Source organism: Scyliorhinus torazame, chromosome 18 (assembly GCF_047496885.1).
Source record: "Scyliorhinus torazame isolate Kashiwa2021f chromosome 18, sScyTor2.1, whole genome shotgun sequence".
Lineage (NCBI taxonomy): Eukaryota > Metazoa > Chordata > Chondrichthyes > Carcharhiniformes > Scyliorhinidae > Scyliorhinus > Scyliorhinus torazame.
In genome coordinates, this window is record NC_092724.1 from 102,963,911 (window position 1) to 102,979,027 (window position 15,117).

Here is a 15,117-nt window from a genome sequence, read left to right on the forward strand (position 1 = left end):
TGTTCACGTGTTGACTATATTGTATTAAATTATTCGGTACGCTTTATTTTTGATGAACATAGGTTAAAAACCTCACTGAAGAGATGGCTTCTCTTGATGAAAACATTGCTAAAGTAAGTAAGGAAAAGAAAGCCCTCCAAGAAGCCCATCAGCAGACCCTAGACGATCTTCAGGCAGAGGAAGACAAAGTCAACACTCTGACCAAAACAAAGACTAAGCTGGAGCAACAAGTTGATGATGTAAGTCTTCTTAAACCCAAGGTCAAATGGATTTGAGGATACAATCATTGTTTGACCCAAATCCTGATCAAATATTTTTCTTTCCTTTAAAGCTTGAAGGTTCCCTAGAGCAGGAGAAGAAACTCCGCATGGATCTTGAACGCGCTAAGAGAAAACTTGAAGGTGACTTGAAGTTGTCACAAGAAACCACAATGGATTTGGAAAATGATAAGCAGCAACTTGATGAGAAGCTGAAAAAGTCAGTATTTACCTTATTTTTTGCTCAACTTCCTTTGTTTATTTTTAATACTTGTCCTGTTGATAAGAAAATTTAACTCATTAACTCAACCATTAACTCAACCATTTGCTACTGTGATACATTTGTGATTGTACCTTTCCGAATATAATCGTTCAAACTAGAGCACTCTTCATAGAAAGTAATTTGATAATAATTAAGGATGCATTATATATATTCCCAAGTCTCAGCATGTCAGCGAAAATCATTTTCTGCTGTGAGTTAAGTATTAATACAGAAATTTGTAATTGAGTGATTTAGTTCAATTTTTCATTCATTATTAAAGGAAGGAATTTGAGATCAGCCAACTTCTTAGCAAAGTTGAAGATGAGCAGGCTTTGGCTTCACAACTACAGAAAAAGATCAAAGAATTACAGGTAATTTATATGTCCAGCAAAATTAGCAATGCTTCCTTTGTAAAGGTTATGTAGTTATAACAATGCATATTCATCTTCAGGCTCGTATTGAAGAACTTGAAGAAGAAATTGAAGCTGAACGTGCCTCTCGTGCCAAGACTGAGAAGCAGAGATCTGATCTTTCCCGGGAACTTGAAGAGATCAGTGAACGACTAGAAGAAGCAGGAGGTGCAACTTCAGCACAGATTGAAATGAACAAAAAACGAGAAGCAGAATTTCAGAAGATGCGCCGCGATCTGGAAGAATCCACCCTACAGCATGAAGCCACGGCTGCTGCTCTTCGTAAGAAGCAGGCTGATAGTGTGGCAGAGCTTGGGGAACAAATCGACAACCTGCAACGTGTGAAACAGAAACTTGAGAAGGAAAAGAGTGAGTTGAAGATGGAAATTGATGACCTCGCGGGCAACATGGAATCTGTGTCCAAAAACAAGGTATGGTTCTTAATGTTGCAAAATCTTACTCTTTCCTATAATTATGCTTAATAATTGTTGTCTATTTGGTTTCATATCTTTTGAAAGTTCTGCATATTGGCTTTAGGCAAACCTTGAGAAAGTGGCCCGGACTCTTGAGGACCAGGTCAGTGAACTGAAGACCAAACATGATGAGCATCAGCGTTTGATCAACGATTTATCAACTCACAAAGCACGTCTTGGAACAGAAAATGGTATTTATCAGTTGCATAACCATTAATTTTTTGGTGTCGAGAAAATACAACGTAATTATTTAATTTGTTTGCTTGGATTCACTTCTGATTTGCAGGTGAGCTGAGCCGCCAGTTGGAGGAGAAAGAATCCTTGGTATCTCAGCTAACAAGAGGCAAACAAGGATACACACAACAGATTGAGGAGCTCAAGAGACAGCTGGAGGAAGAAACAAAGGTACCAAAATAATTTAAGTAATTAATTCATATTAGCTTTAAGAAAATATCATATAATTAATTAAAATTATCCAATTGGCAACATTATAAAATGTTGCATTTTGGAACTTGATTCTCTAGTAATTGACGTCAGATGCTATCAATATAAATGGCAATGTTTCTAATCGTGGTGTCAAGGACCAAAGTATCACAATTTATTAATACAGTAATGATCCCAGGTATATTAACTATTATTTCATCATCCAATTTGGTAATTATTTCAGGCTAAGGGTGCCTTGGCACATGCTCTGCAGTCTTCCCGCCATGACTGTGATTTGCTCCGTGAGCAATATGAAGAGGAACAGGAGGCAAAGGCCGAGCTCCAACGTGGCATGTCCAAGGCCAACAGCGAAGTCGCTCAGTGGAGAACAAAATATGAAACTGACGCAATTCAGCGCACAGAAGAACTAGAGGAGGCCAAGTATGTTAGAATGAATGTGAGTTTGGAATCCGACAGAATTCTGTTTCCGATAGTATTATTACAACACCTTTGGTTTTGTAAATTTCAGGAAAAAGCTTGCTCAGCGTCTGCAGGATGCAGAAGAGCACATTGAGGCTGTGAACTCCAAATGTGCTTCACTGGAAAAGACAAAACAGAGATTGCTAAATGAAGTGGAGGATCTTATGATAGATGTGGAAAGGGCAAACTCAGCAGCAGCAGCTCTTGACAAGAAACAGAAGAACTTTGATAAGGTAAAAACATGTTGTGGCCTGGTTTGTGTGAGATTTTATAGACTTGTAATAATAATTCCATATTACTATACAATAGTAATTTCAGCTGTGTTTTCATTAAATTAATTTGCTGTGGATGGCATGAGTGGCAACATTACTGTTTTAGAATTAGAATAATGTTTGAATGGCCAAAAGCCCTTCAAGTACTCAACTATCAAGATTTAGGTTTCAGAATTTTCTCTCCTTGAAAAGACTGGACTCATGGTCAACTGTTACTTTCAAGTTTATAATAGATGGACTGTTGTTGGGTAAAGTTATCAAAGAGTATGGATACAAGTGTGGGGATGGGGTAAGTGAAGTTGAGGTCCACGTCAGCCATGATCTTTTTTCTTTAATTTATAGTACCCAATTCTTTTCTTTCCAATTGAGAGGCAATTTAGCATGGCCAATCCACCTGCCCTGCACATCCTTTTGGGTTGTGAGGGTGAGATCCATGCAGACACGGGGAGAATGTACAAACTCCACACAGACAGTGACCTGGGGCCAGGATCAAACCTGAGTCCTCGGCGCTATGAGGTAGCAGTGCTTACCACTGCACCACCCTGCCGCCCATAGCAGTGATGATCAAATAAATGAGGTTGAAAAGCCGACTCCGCTTCCAATATTTGAAAACAAATGTATACTGACAGTAAATTCCCTCTCCTCTGTATTTTTTAAGTTATTACTCAACATTTCTAATACCACTAGATGACACTATTCTATTCCCTGCACTATTCTAACAAAATATAGCCATTTGGATGCAGACCTTTGTGTTTCTATTTAAACATGCATGCATCAAGTTTTTTGTGACAGGCAGAATATAGTTATAGGCCTGGATGTGCAGGATAGAAAATTTGGAGAGGCAGGCAAAAGTTCACTGATTTGGGGGCAGTTGGCTTGGAAACTCGCAGCCAATGAGTCTTGGGGCAGAATTTAACATTACCCCACTGGCATGTTTATAGGCGGAAGGTAGCCATAAATCTTCTCCAATGGCCTTCCCACCCCTTCTGACATCTCTGCAATCTTGCGCTGGTGAGACCTAGGCTGCCCTGCCTGCTGTTTCTCCAAATGAGGCCTCTAAGTTGTCAATTAGTGATCACTTAAGAGCCTTTCTCTAGCAGCATAAATTTTCAGGCGAGTGGGAAGAGTTCAGGGGCAAGGGGGAAGTCCCAAAGGAATGCTATTCATTCCTTGGGCCGGGGAGGACTGGCTTCTGCAACTCCTCCCTAACTCCTTAACCTCTCCACCAACACCCCTATTCCTCTTTCGGCCTCATCACATCCTGAAACCTTCAAAACTTACCTGGTCCTGGACTCCTGGGGTCGCTGCAGCTACTGATGCTGCAGAGATTAGAGACTGCCAGCCAATCAGATTGACCAGCATATTGCTGAAGCAGACTTTCTCCTGGATCAGGGGCAGAAGTCCCACCACCATCCAATTAACATTTACTGGAGCGTGAAATGCTGCGGGAAAGGCAGTATTAGCAGGGATGTGTTCTCCACTGACTCTTTGGATGGCCAGAAGGCAAATACCGCCATTCTAAAATTCCTAGCCAGCGAGTCAGTTACGATATTGAAAAAGGCCATTAATATGAGTTGCCAGCATCCCAACTATGATCTCACATCCGCATTGATACACAATTGCAGCGTAATATTTAATTTGCAACTTTTGTAATTGTACATTATAGATCCTAGCAGATTGGAAACAGAAATTTGAGGAAGGCCAGGCTGAACTGGAAGCAGCCCAGAAGGAGTCCCGCAGTCTGAGTACTGAGCTCTTCAAGATGAAGAATGCATACGAGGAGTCTCTGGATCAACTTGAAACTCTTAAACGAGAAAATAAGAATCTGCAACGTAATTGTTAAACCTTTCTTATCATCTAAACATTTAATGATGTTAATATTATTAAATTGTAATGTGTTTTCCTTAGTTTTAAAATTTATGGTAAAATTTTATTTTATATAGCATTATCCCAACCCCATATCTCTTTTGTAATTTAATTTCATCCTCCTAAAATACGCATTATCTTCATTTTGTTTTCACAAACCAGAGGAGATCTCTGATCTGACTGAGCATCTGTCTGAAAGCAGTAAGGCCCTGCATGAGATAGAAAAGGCAAAGAAGATTGCTGAGCAGGAGAAGAGTGAAATTCAGGCAGCACTGGAGGAAGCAGAGGTAAAACTAATAATTATTTTAGTAGAACACATTAAAAGTTCAAAATTAGAATAATAATATTTTCCAGATAGGAAACAGAGCTGTAACAATTATATGGTGCATTGGGCAGCATTAAAATTGATTGAAAGACCTAAACATCATCAGTTCTAAATGGGCTAAGTGGCAAATATCAAAGCATGATCTTTCCAAAGCATGGTTTTCTTTACCTTGGAATAACAGAAAAATCATTGAATTTCTATATGATTGTTTATAACTTGTCAGTATAGTTTTGAGCCATGTCAATGGATTGCTACTTTTGCATGATAGAATGATAAGCTTTTATAACTCAGAAGTTGCAATTCTTCTTTTGGCCTATTACACTTTGATTTGTAATCCTAAAGCGGAAGTAGATGGTTATGAAGCTCAAATGTTTTCTTGCTACTTACACTAAATATATGTTCACATATCCAATTGTTTATTACATTCTGAAAATATCTTAGTGATTTACACAAATTACATTTTGTACTGCAGCAATTGATTTTGTAAATAAAAGTAGTAGTCACTCGAAACCGATAACATTGTGAAAACAGTAACGGGAGAAATAACCAGGTATCAATGAGATGCTGGCATTTGTGTTGCACAAATACTGATCTTATAAATTGACGACTTGGCCTCATCTCTAACATCATGGGTTGGATTCTCCGTTCCTGAGTCTGAGTGCCAATGCCAAAGGAGGATCCGTGGAGTTTCACGTCAGAAAGATCAGCGCCATACCCGCACCAATTCCGCTACCGGTGAGGGGCTAGCACCAGCGCCGCGTTGAACACCAGCAGAACACATGAAAAGGGGTGCAGGAATCGCAGGGTCTGTGGTGGACATGCACAGGCTGACAAGTTACAACTGCGCGTAGACTATACACCCCCCCCACACACACACACACCGATCGTGGGAGAAAAGATATCACTGATGTGCTGGACCGTCCATACAGCTGGTGGGTCGGCTAGGGCCAGAGGGTGCCATGGGAGTGTCACCCATATGACCCACTGCACCAGGTTGAGAGCGGGCTGTCAGCGGCATGCGTAGCCGCATGGCTGCCCTGCCGGCTGCGGTAACGATGTTGCGTCCCCGTCCGCCCTGATCCCACAGCCCACCCCCTGGCCATCCCTCACTACTCCCCCAGCCTTGGCAGAAGCCCCTCAGCCTGCAGCTCGACTGTCGGCGAGGTATGGCAGTGCTGGACACTGTCCATATGCCCTCTCTCTCTCTCCGCAGCCAACATGCCAGGTTCACGATTGTTGAGAGAACAAATGGACCGCGCCATCCGGAATTCGGCCCATCGGAGGTGGAGCATCACGGGTGGGCCTGGGAATGAAATGCGAACCACGCCCGATCGCATACCTCAATTTACATGTCGACCAAAGGAGAATCCCATTTTTGTATGAAGGCTTAGAATTTCTTTGTCATCTGGAATTCCCACCGGAATTTGTAGATGTGGAATTCATATCTCCAGGAAGCAAAAGACGAGCACAGGAAACAGAAATTTAATTTATCTTTTTTATTCCTTTTGCAGGCTTCTCTGGAACATGAAGAGAGCAAGATCCTCCGTATTCAGTTAGAATTGAATCAAATCAAATCTGAAGTTGACAGGAAAATTGCAGAGAAAGATGAGGAAATCGACCAGCAGAAGAGGAACCATCAGAGAGCTGTAGACACTCTGCAGAGCTCCTTGGAGGCTGAAATCAGGAGCAGAAATGATGCTTTAAGAATCAAAAAGAAAATGGAAGGAGATCTGAATGAAATGGAGATTCAGTTGGGACATGCGAACCGTCAGGCTTCTGAAGCTCTGAAACATCTCAGAAACCTGCAGGGTCAATTAAAGGTCTGCTTAATAGAGCATTTCTCTTTGATTTAGATTTATTTTAAAAAATATTTTTAATATTGTATCATTAATCAATTATTTAACAATAATGACATTTTCTCTTGACTTATCCTGTTGGTAAAGAAATGATTGTAGGATTAATAATTGGTTATCAGTTTCAAACATTTAAATTTCAGTCACAAAGCTAATTCCACTTTATTCTGATGCCACATGAATTTTACGACATCTCCTGACAAATATTTCTCCCATTTAAATAGGATACCCAGTTACAGCTGGATGATGCTGTCAGAAGCCAGGAAGACCTGAAGGAGCAATTGGCCATGGTTGAGCGCAGAAGTGGCTTGCAGCAGGCTGAGATTGAAGAAATGAGAGCAGCATTGGAACAGACAGATAGATCTCGTAAAATTGCTGAACAAGAGCTTGTTGATGTCACTGAGAGAGTACAATTGCTGCACTCACAGGTTTGTGCAGACACTAATGTAAACTTGGGTGAAACAGATTTGCAGGCTATATCTCCAAAGAAGCTGTGAGAGGTTGCAGCTGAGTACAAAAATAGCCACAGAACTCCTCTAGTTTGTCGATAGAATTCCTCGCTGAGCTGAATGGCAGAAACTCTTAAACATTTTTCAGCTTGTTTTCATGGTCAGCAGCCAGCCAAATGGATAGTCTCGGCTGCTGGTAGAAGCATGGACCAGCTGCAGGTCCCTTGGAGGAAGCTCCAACAATGGTGGGGAGAAGTATGGTTCGGGGAGGTGCAGAGGCCTGTAATCCGGAAGAAGTCAGCAGTCAGAAAGATGCACAGGCCAGTAACCTGGGCCAGCGATATGTTGGCAATCAGGTCTGTGATCATGAGGGCCTCTGAGTGGCAAGTAAATATGCCTGGGGAAGCTGAACGCTTCCTTAAGAGGAAGGGGAACATTCCTGCTCCTTCTGGCCCATAAAGGAATGCCAAAGTTGACATTTGTGAAGCCAGCATCTCCTGCCACCTTCACAATGCTGAGGTTCTGACTTCTGAGAAAGCCAAGCAGCAACAATAGATTTTAAATCAGGCTGACTTTTGACCACCGTGAGGTTAATATCAAGGCAGCAGCCTTTTTGTTTTTGCAGTTTACAAATCCTACAAACCTGTTATTACAAATTGACTTTTCGTGTAGAACACAAGTCTCATCAACACCAAAAAGAAGTTGGATGCTGACCTGAATCATCTTCAAACTGAAATGGAGGAAACAATTCAGGAATCGAGGAATGCCGAAGATAAAGCAAAGAAGGCTATCACAGATGTAAGCCACAAATTAACTAAATTATAACTTAATTATATGTTCATATTTTCACAAATGGTAATTTGTCACACTCAATTACTTTGTTGGTACTATTTCAAGTTTGAGCTTGAATAATTATTTGCCCCTTTACCTCACGGCTCTAAGGCTGCCATGATGGCTGAAGAGTTAAAGAAGGAACAGGATACCAGTGCTCATCTTGAACGAATGAAGAAGAATCTCGAGGTGACAGTGAAGGACCTGCAGCATCGCCTGGATGAGGCTGAGCAGCTCGCAATGAAAGGAGGAAAGAAACAGCTCCAGAAACTGGAGGCTCGGGTAAGTGACACAATTGTGTTATTATATGCTGCTTGCTAAGGTTTATGATTATGTTGAACCCTTAACGGGTTATTTTGGTGAAAGGCAGAAATCAGGCATTAAGTGGGTTCCGTATTAAACCAACATGCTTTTTTTATTGCCATAATTTGATCTTGGCTGGAGATGGTAACAGAGGTTTAGCACTTGGATCTTGATCAGAATCAATTTTCCTGTTGCAATATTGGTCAACACCACACACCTACTTACACTGAAAGTGTGGAGTGGGCTGGCTGATACACAGTGGCAGGTTTTCGGAACCTCATCGACTGAACATGAGGGATAAAAGATTCTGAAGTAAAGCACTGACGTTCCCGGTGGAAGAGGTCTAGAGAAATTATGATGTACTGTATCCATAGGATGTGAAACATTCCACATCACCCTACTGTCCCTCTCTCTCTTGTAGCAGCTTCTGCTGCTCTGCCTGTCTCATCTCCTTCCTCCATTCTTCCTGAAAACTGCAAGGGGGAAGCTCCCTTTGATCAAGCACTCCCTTCCCCTGGTGACTCTTGAGGTGTTCAATTAAGTGGAGCACTAAATCTATCTTGGTGAAGTCCTCAAAACATTTCCAGAATAAAAGTAGAACTGTCAAAGACCATCTCTCATTATGTTTCATAAGTCAAATCTCCAACAAGAAGCAAACTGCGAAAATTGAATATGTGTTTTATGCAGCATTTGGAATCCTCATCACAGCTTGTTTACTCCTATTTAGCTGAATGTTGTTAATTTATGTGCGAGCTACCAAAATACAGTATAGGCCTTTTAATGAATGCTAACAGACACTTTAACTGGCAATCAGCGGATAAATGATTCCAGAGCGGCGACTCTTACCACATGGTACATTTTGGCTGTGATGCACCAGCCACGTTGCGCTCAAACAGGAGAGTTTTAAACTGACTTCAGCAAGCTCACCTGGGATCTACCAGCCTCCCAGGGAGGCCCCAGCTGGACGCCATTCAGTACTCATCCGCACAACCAGGCAGAATGACACTTGGGGGGCAATTGGAGGCCCTTGGGTGGTCAAGGACATGCAGTCGCACCCTGGTCCTCCCCCAGGCCTGTGGGCAGCATGGCATTGCCAGACGGCACCTTGGCACTGCCATCCTGGAACTGCCAACTTGCCCGGGTGACACTGCAAAGCCTTCAGGACCATTGCCGGGGTACCAGGGTGACACTGCCAAGTGGCAGTTCATGAGGGGGGCTATGTCCCTGAAAGGAATATGGAGGGGGATGAAGGATGCAGGGTGCAGGGCAGGTAAGTAGGACTATCTGGGAGGTTGAGGGGTGTGAAGAGTGGGGACCCTTTATTGGGGGGATTGTGGGATAATGCCCATGTGTGTGGGGGTGTGACATTGCCCAGGGGTGGTGATGCGACCATCAATTCACTCGAGACGGGAGTAGAAGTAAACTGTGATTTTAATCAACTTAGAACAGTGCCTGCCTGTGACTGATCCAATACTGAGAACCGCCTACAGGTCAATTGCTCTTTATACCTCCCTTCAAGGGGAGGAGCCATGGGCAGAGCCCATACAGGCCCCAACATGTACCCCTGTGGATAATGCCATACAATGGTCCATAGGAGGAGCCCATAAGGGCAACAGCATAGCACAGATACAAATACAAAGGCAACAGCACAGATACAAATACAATGGTGGATTATTGGCATAATACATTCACCATAGGTGGGGAGTGTGGGGTCCAACAATATCACTTAGCAATTGGGGCACCCTTTCAAAATGGCTGCCCGATATCTGAGTTCAGCTCCACAGTGATGAAAATAATTCGAAGTGTGGGCTAAACTGATGAGAAATCCCCCAGGACCCAATAAAGTGACTAAGTGTCGCTAGATTGTGTTGGGGAAATTCACCAGCACAGCCGGCAGGAAACTCCCAGCAAAACCCACCATAAGTGACACTTCGAAACTTTTCTGTTAGATCACACCATTCTCTTTACCGGTATTGTGTATTGCACTAAACACAGGCTAAACAGACAATCCAACTTCTAGCCCCTCTGGGCCACATCAGAGACTCTTTAGCACCCAATGCATTGCAAAAAATAGTCCGCTTTGAGCCATGATAATTTAAAAGGCAATATGAAATTTGTATAGAAGTAAATTAATTAATGCCGTTTGGTGACTGGTTTAGGTGCGTGAGTTGGAAAATGAACTGGAAGCTGAGCAGAAACGAAGTGCTGATGCCGTCAAAGGTGTTCGCAAATATGAAAGAAGAGTCAAGGAACTGAGTTATCAGGTATTTACAAGCTCATTATTTGGAATGATGCACCATTGTGCTAACCAGCAGTGATTATTATTATTTTCAAATATCAATATAACTGTTGCCTTTTTTTCATTATATACAGTCCGAGGAAGACAGGAAAAATGTTCTTAGACTGCAAGACTTAGTTGACAAGCTGCAGATGAAAGTCAAGGCTTACAAGAGGCAATGTGAGGACACTGTAAGTAACTGAGGACTATAGTTGTGTTTTTTCTGCAAAATATTTCTAAAAATTATTTTGTAAAACTAATATTTAAATTTTAAATATATGAGATGTTTTTCTATATTAGCAGTCATGAAACCTACACTAAAGGAAATTCAGGATAATCAACAACTTGTGCAAACAGATAAGGGGCTGGATTGTCCGTCGGCATGATCACCGCAGCACATTCATGCGTGTGGATTTCCCAAAGGCATGGGGGTGCCCAGAATAGGAAACCCCATTGGCCGGCTGGGGGAACGGAGAATCTCGCCCATGGTCATTTAGTTTCTGAGACAACTTCCTCCAACAGATTTATAGATTCCAACTTGTTCAATGAGAGTATATTTACAGCTACTCATAATTTAGTTCTGGAATTCAGAATTAAAAGTACAAAATCGTGTCACTATTAACTAAATTCTCACATACATCAACATTTTCTGGAAATGACAGTCACAAAATTAGACTCCGTAGCAATGAAGGTATAAAATGGCTTGCTTGGGCTGTGCTGCCAGCCACCTCCATTACAGCCCATGTGACACCCATACTGGGAAAGGGGACAATGTTGTTCTGTCCCGAGTGCCAAGCAAGCACCAGTGGCATCAGGAATAGTGATGCTAAGGGTAGCACGGTGGCGCACTGGCTAGCGCTGCTGCCTCACGGCACTGAGGTCCCAGGTTCGATCCCGGCTCTGGGTAACTGTCTGTGTGGAGTTTGCACATTCTCCCTATGTTTGCGTGGGTTTTGCCCCCACAACCCAAAGATGTGCAGGGTAGATGGATTGGCCATGTTAAATTGCCCCTGAATTGGAAAAAATGAATTGGACACTCTGGTTTAGCTCAGTGGGCTAGACAGCTGGTTTGTAATGCAGAACAAGGCCAGCAGCACGGGTTCAATTCCCGTACCAGCTTACCCGAACAGGCGCCGGAATGTGGCGACTAGGGGCTTTTCACAGTAACGTCATACTTGTGACAATAAAATATTATTATTATTATTATTATTATTATTAATAAATCTTTTTTTAAAAAAAGGAATAGTGATGCCAATTAGCCATTCCAGATTTGACTGGATCAGGCACAGACAAAGTGCAAATTGCACCCCCCACACCCAAAGCAGATGTCGACCAATTTTTGTCCCAATGTAGCCAAAATGAATTATAAATACTGGCTGACCATCTTATAATAACTTAATTATACTCAAGTGCTTTGAGACACATCACAGAACTTTTGAATCTGGCATTCAGAATGCAAACCACATATAACAGCTCTTCTGGCATCATTATTCCTCTTTAACTCTCATCTACTACGGACCTGACATTATTTTCCATTGGAGTTGTCAGTTTTAGAATATTTGCACATGGTTCCTTAAATCCCTTCATAAAATCAAAATACACTATATTCACGGCATATCCACAACATTTTTAAATAATTCAAAAATCTAATGCGGTATAAATTAGCTTCAGGGCAATATTGGTATCACCATGCATTATATCAAGTAGTTAGCTGCATGTTGAGTCTCCCGTCCACTGCTGGGTGAATACCAGAGGTGGTGGTATGAGGTTTTTAAGTGGGCATTGATTACCTATCTAAGGTCCTGAATTGACAGAGTTGTGAGAAGGCCACCCATAAGTTACAAGGCAGAGCCAGGAATGTGACAGAGTCCCCACCCACCTCATCAAACACCCTCCCACCACAAAATGTGTCATGGAGGATGGCATTTAATTCCACCCATAGTGACTTTTGGCTAAAGTCAAAAAACATCTGAACAATTTAGACGTCTACTATCCTAGCAGCAGTTCACATTCAATGGTCTACATCAAAGCAGATGGTCTACATCTGCTTTGGTCAACATTCTAGTTTGTAACCTGATAATTTATTCTACTATATTCCCTTTAGGAGGAACAGGCCAATGTGCACCTGTCCAAGTTCAGGAAGGTGCAGCATGAACTGGAGGAAGCCGAGGAACGTGCTGACATTGCAGAGTCTCAAGTCAACAAACTTAGAAGTAAAAGCCGTGACATAAGTGCTAAGGTACATGAGATATAACTGGCTTTTGAAACTGAATAAATAATGGAGTTTAAGAAATAACAAATAATTCAGAAGCAGTCTCTTCATTTGTACAGATTTAACTATTTGCATTTTCTTTTTTCCGATTAGGCCACTGCTGAGGAGTAGATGACAATTTGCCATGGTCCAAAGAAGAAAACCACAGAATGTGTGTTTCTTTGTAACAATAGTTTTATAAAGATAGTTCCATCTATAGAAATAAAAGTGCAACTCTGAAAAATCTTTCTGCGTCATCATAAATTTGTTTACTTTCTTAATGAACATCCAAGGAACAAAAGTGCTGCACAGAAAAACTCCAATTAATTTACATTGTCAACAAAAGTTTGACGTGACAATGAAAGGAGAAACTATTAGAACATGTAATTGTTATCAATAGGAATTTGTCATATCTTTCGGATCACATTGAGATTATTGGATTATAATTTCATAAAAATAATTCCAGAGGATGTAGGACACAGAGGGAGGTCATTAGGCCCAACCAGTCTATGCCCATGCTTATGCTCCATTTGAGCTTCCTCCCATCTTTCCTCATGTAAATCTATCAGCATGACCGTCTATTCTCTAGCCTCCCAAAAGCATGTCTCGCCTCCCCATGAATGTATCTATACTATTCATATCAACCATTCCAAGTGGTTGTGAATTTCACATTCTCACTATTTTCTGGCTGAATAAGCTTCTTCTGAATTCCCAGTTGGTTTTCTTGGCAACTATTTTGCATTGATGACCTATTGTTATGCTCCTTTCCACAAGTGTTGATATTCTCTTTGCATCCACTCTGAAAACCTTTCATCATTTTAAAATCCTCATTTAGCCCACCCACCAGCCTTTTTCAAAAGAAAAAAGACCCAGCCTATTCCATCTTTTCATGAGGATATCCTTGTAAATTTCATCCATTGGTTGGCATCATACTTTGAACAAAAGAAGGTAGTGGTGGCTGTTGGAGGTCAATCATCTCGCCAATCGGACATCACTGCACAAGTTGTTCCTCAGGATAGTGATCAAGGCCCAACCATTGTCAGCTGCTTCATCAATAACTTACCCTTCATCGTAAGGTCAGAAGGGGGCATGTTTACTGATGATTGTACCATGTTCAGCATCATTTGTGACTCCTCAGATACTGAAGCAGTTCATGCTCATTTGCAGCAGAACTGGACCATGTTCAGTATTGGGCTGATAAGTGGCAAGTGATATTTGCACCACTCAAGTGCCAGGCAATGACCATTTCTAACAAGAGAGAATCTTAATATCTCCCTTTGACATTCAAGGACATTACCATTGCTGCATCTCTCACTATCAACATTCTGGGGATTACCATTGACCACAAATTGAAGTGGGCCAGCCAAATTAATACCATGGCTGCATAAGCAGGTCAGAAACTGGGAATTCTGTGGTGCATAACTCACCTCCTGAGTCACTTGTGCCTTGTAAGTTTTGGACAGGCCTAAGTCAGGACTGTGACAAAATACTCTTCCCTTGCTTGAATGAGTGCAGATCTGACAACACTCAAGAAGCTCAACACCATCCAGGTGAAAGCAACCTGCTTGATTGACAGCCTATTCATCACCTGCAGCATTCACTCTCTCCACAACTGACAGCAGTACATGGCACCTACAAGATGCATTGCAGCAACTCACCAAGGCTCCTTCAACAGCACCTTCAAATTATATCTTCCCCTGGCTTGTCAATGGGAGTTTCCATTGAAATCATCCCAAGCCACTGTGAAACCCGCTGGCGGGGGTGCGCTCCCGGCGGAAAAAGTGAATCGCACGACTGAAGAATTCCAGCCATTGTGGTAGCATTGTGTGCCATGTACATGATGCACGGCACCAACTCACCAAGGTTCCTTCAACAGCACCTTCCAAACAACCTCCATCAGATTCCTGGGCATTGGTATTAGTTCTGGAGAGGTGAGACCAGTACAAACTGGACAGGTTACAACTTGTCAGGACCGGGACTAATGCCCTAGGCGGAGCATTTGCTCTGTTGGTTGGGGAGGGTTCAAACTAAAAAGGCAGGGGGATGGAAATCTATGCAAAGAGTCAGAAGAGAAGAAAACAAGGACAAAAACAAAAGATAGAAAGTGGAATTCGTAAAGTTATAGGCAGAGAAACCAAGGGCCAGATTCAAACAAGGCAAAAAGCAGCACAAGTATTGTTAAATAGACAAGTTTAAAGGCTTTGTGCCTTAACGTGTAAAGCATTCACAACAAAACGGATGAACTAATCACGCAAACAGATGTAAACGGGTTTGATATAATCAGGATTACGGAGACATGGCTGCATGGTGACCAGGGAGGGGAACTAAACATCCAGGGGTATTCCGTATTTCAGAAAGACAGACAAAAAGAAAAAGGCGGTGAA

General features: G+C 42.1%; 1 protein-coding gene across 1 annotated transcript in view; it reads left to right on the plus strand.

Annotated features, from left to right (window-relative positions):
* Positions 1-12,979, plus strand: part of LOC140395394 (myosin-4-like) — a 30,709-nt gene extending 17,730 nt beyond the window's left edge. Inside the window, exons 23-40 of the mRNA XM_072483102.1 lie at positions 63-239; positions 332-477; positions 800-890; positions 971-1,360; positions 1,467-1,593; positions 1,689-1,807; positions 2,070-2,266; positions 2,355-2,538; positions 4,244-4,409; positions 4,606-4,730; positions 6,280-6,588; positions 6,846-7,049; positions 7,743-7,868; positions 8,013-8,183; positions 10,364-10,468; positions 10,578-10,673; positions 12,587-12,721; positions 12,848-12,979. Of these exons, the coding sequence (XP_072339203.1) occupies positions 63-239; positions 332-477; positions 800-890; positions 971-1,360; positions 1,467-1,593; positions 1,689-1,807; positions 2,070-2,266; positions 2,355-2,538; positions 4,244-4,409; positions 4,606-4,730; positions 6,280-6,588; positions 6,846-7,049; positions 7,743-7,868; positions 8,013-8,183; positions 10,364-10,468; positions 10,578-10,673; positions 12,587-12,721; positions 12,848-12,865 (2,886 nt within the window). The 3' untranslated portion in view covers positions 12,866-12,979. The remainder of the gene's footprint in view (positions 1-62; positions 240-331; positions 478-799; positions 891-970; positions 1,361-1,466; positions 1,594-1,688; positions 1,808-2,069; positions 2,267-2,354; positions 2,539-4,243; positions 4,410-4,605; positions 4,731-6,279; positions 6,589-6,845; positions 7,050-7,742; positions 7,869-8,012; positions 8,184-10,363; positions 10,469-10,577; positions 10,674-12,586; positions 12,722-12,847) is intronic.
* Positions 12,980-15,117: the final 2,138 nt, after the last annotated feature.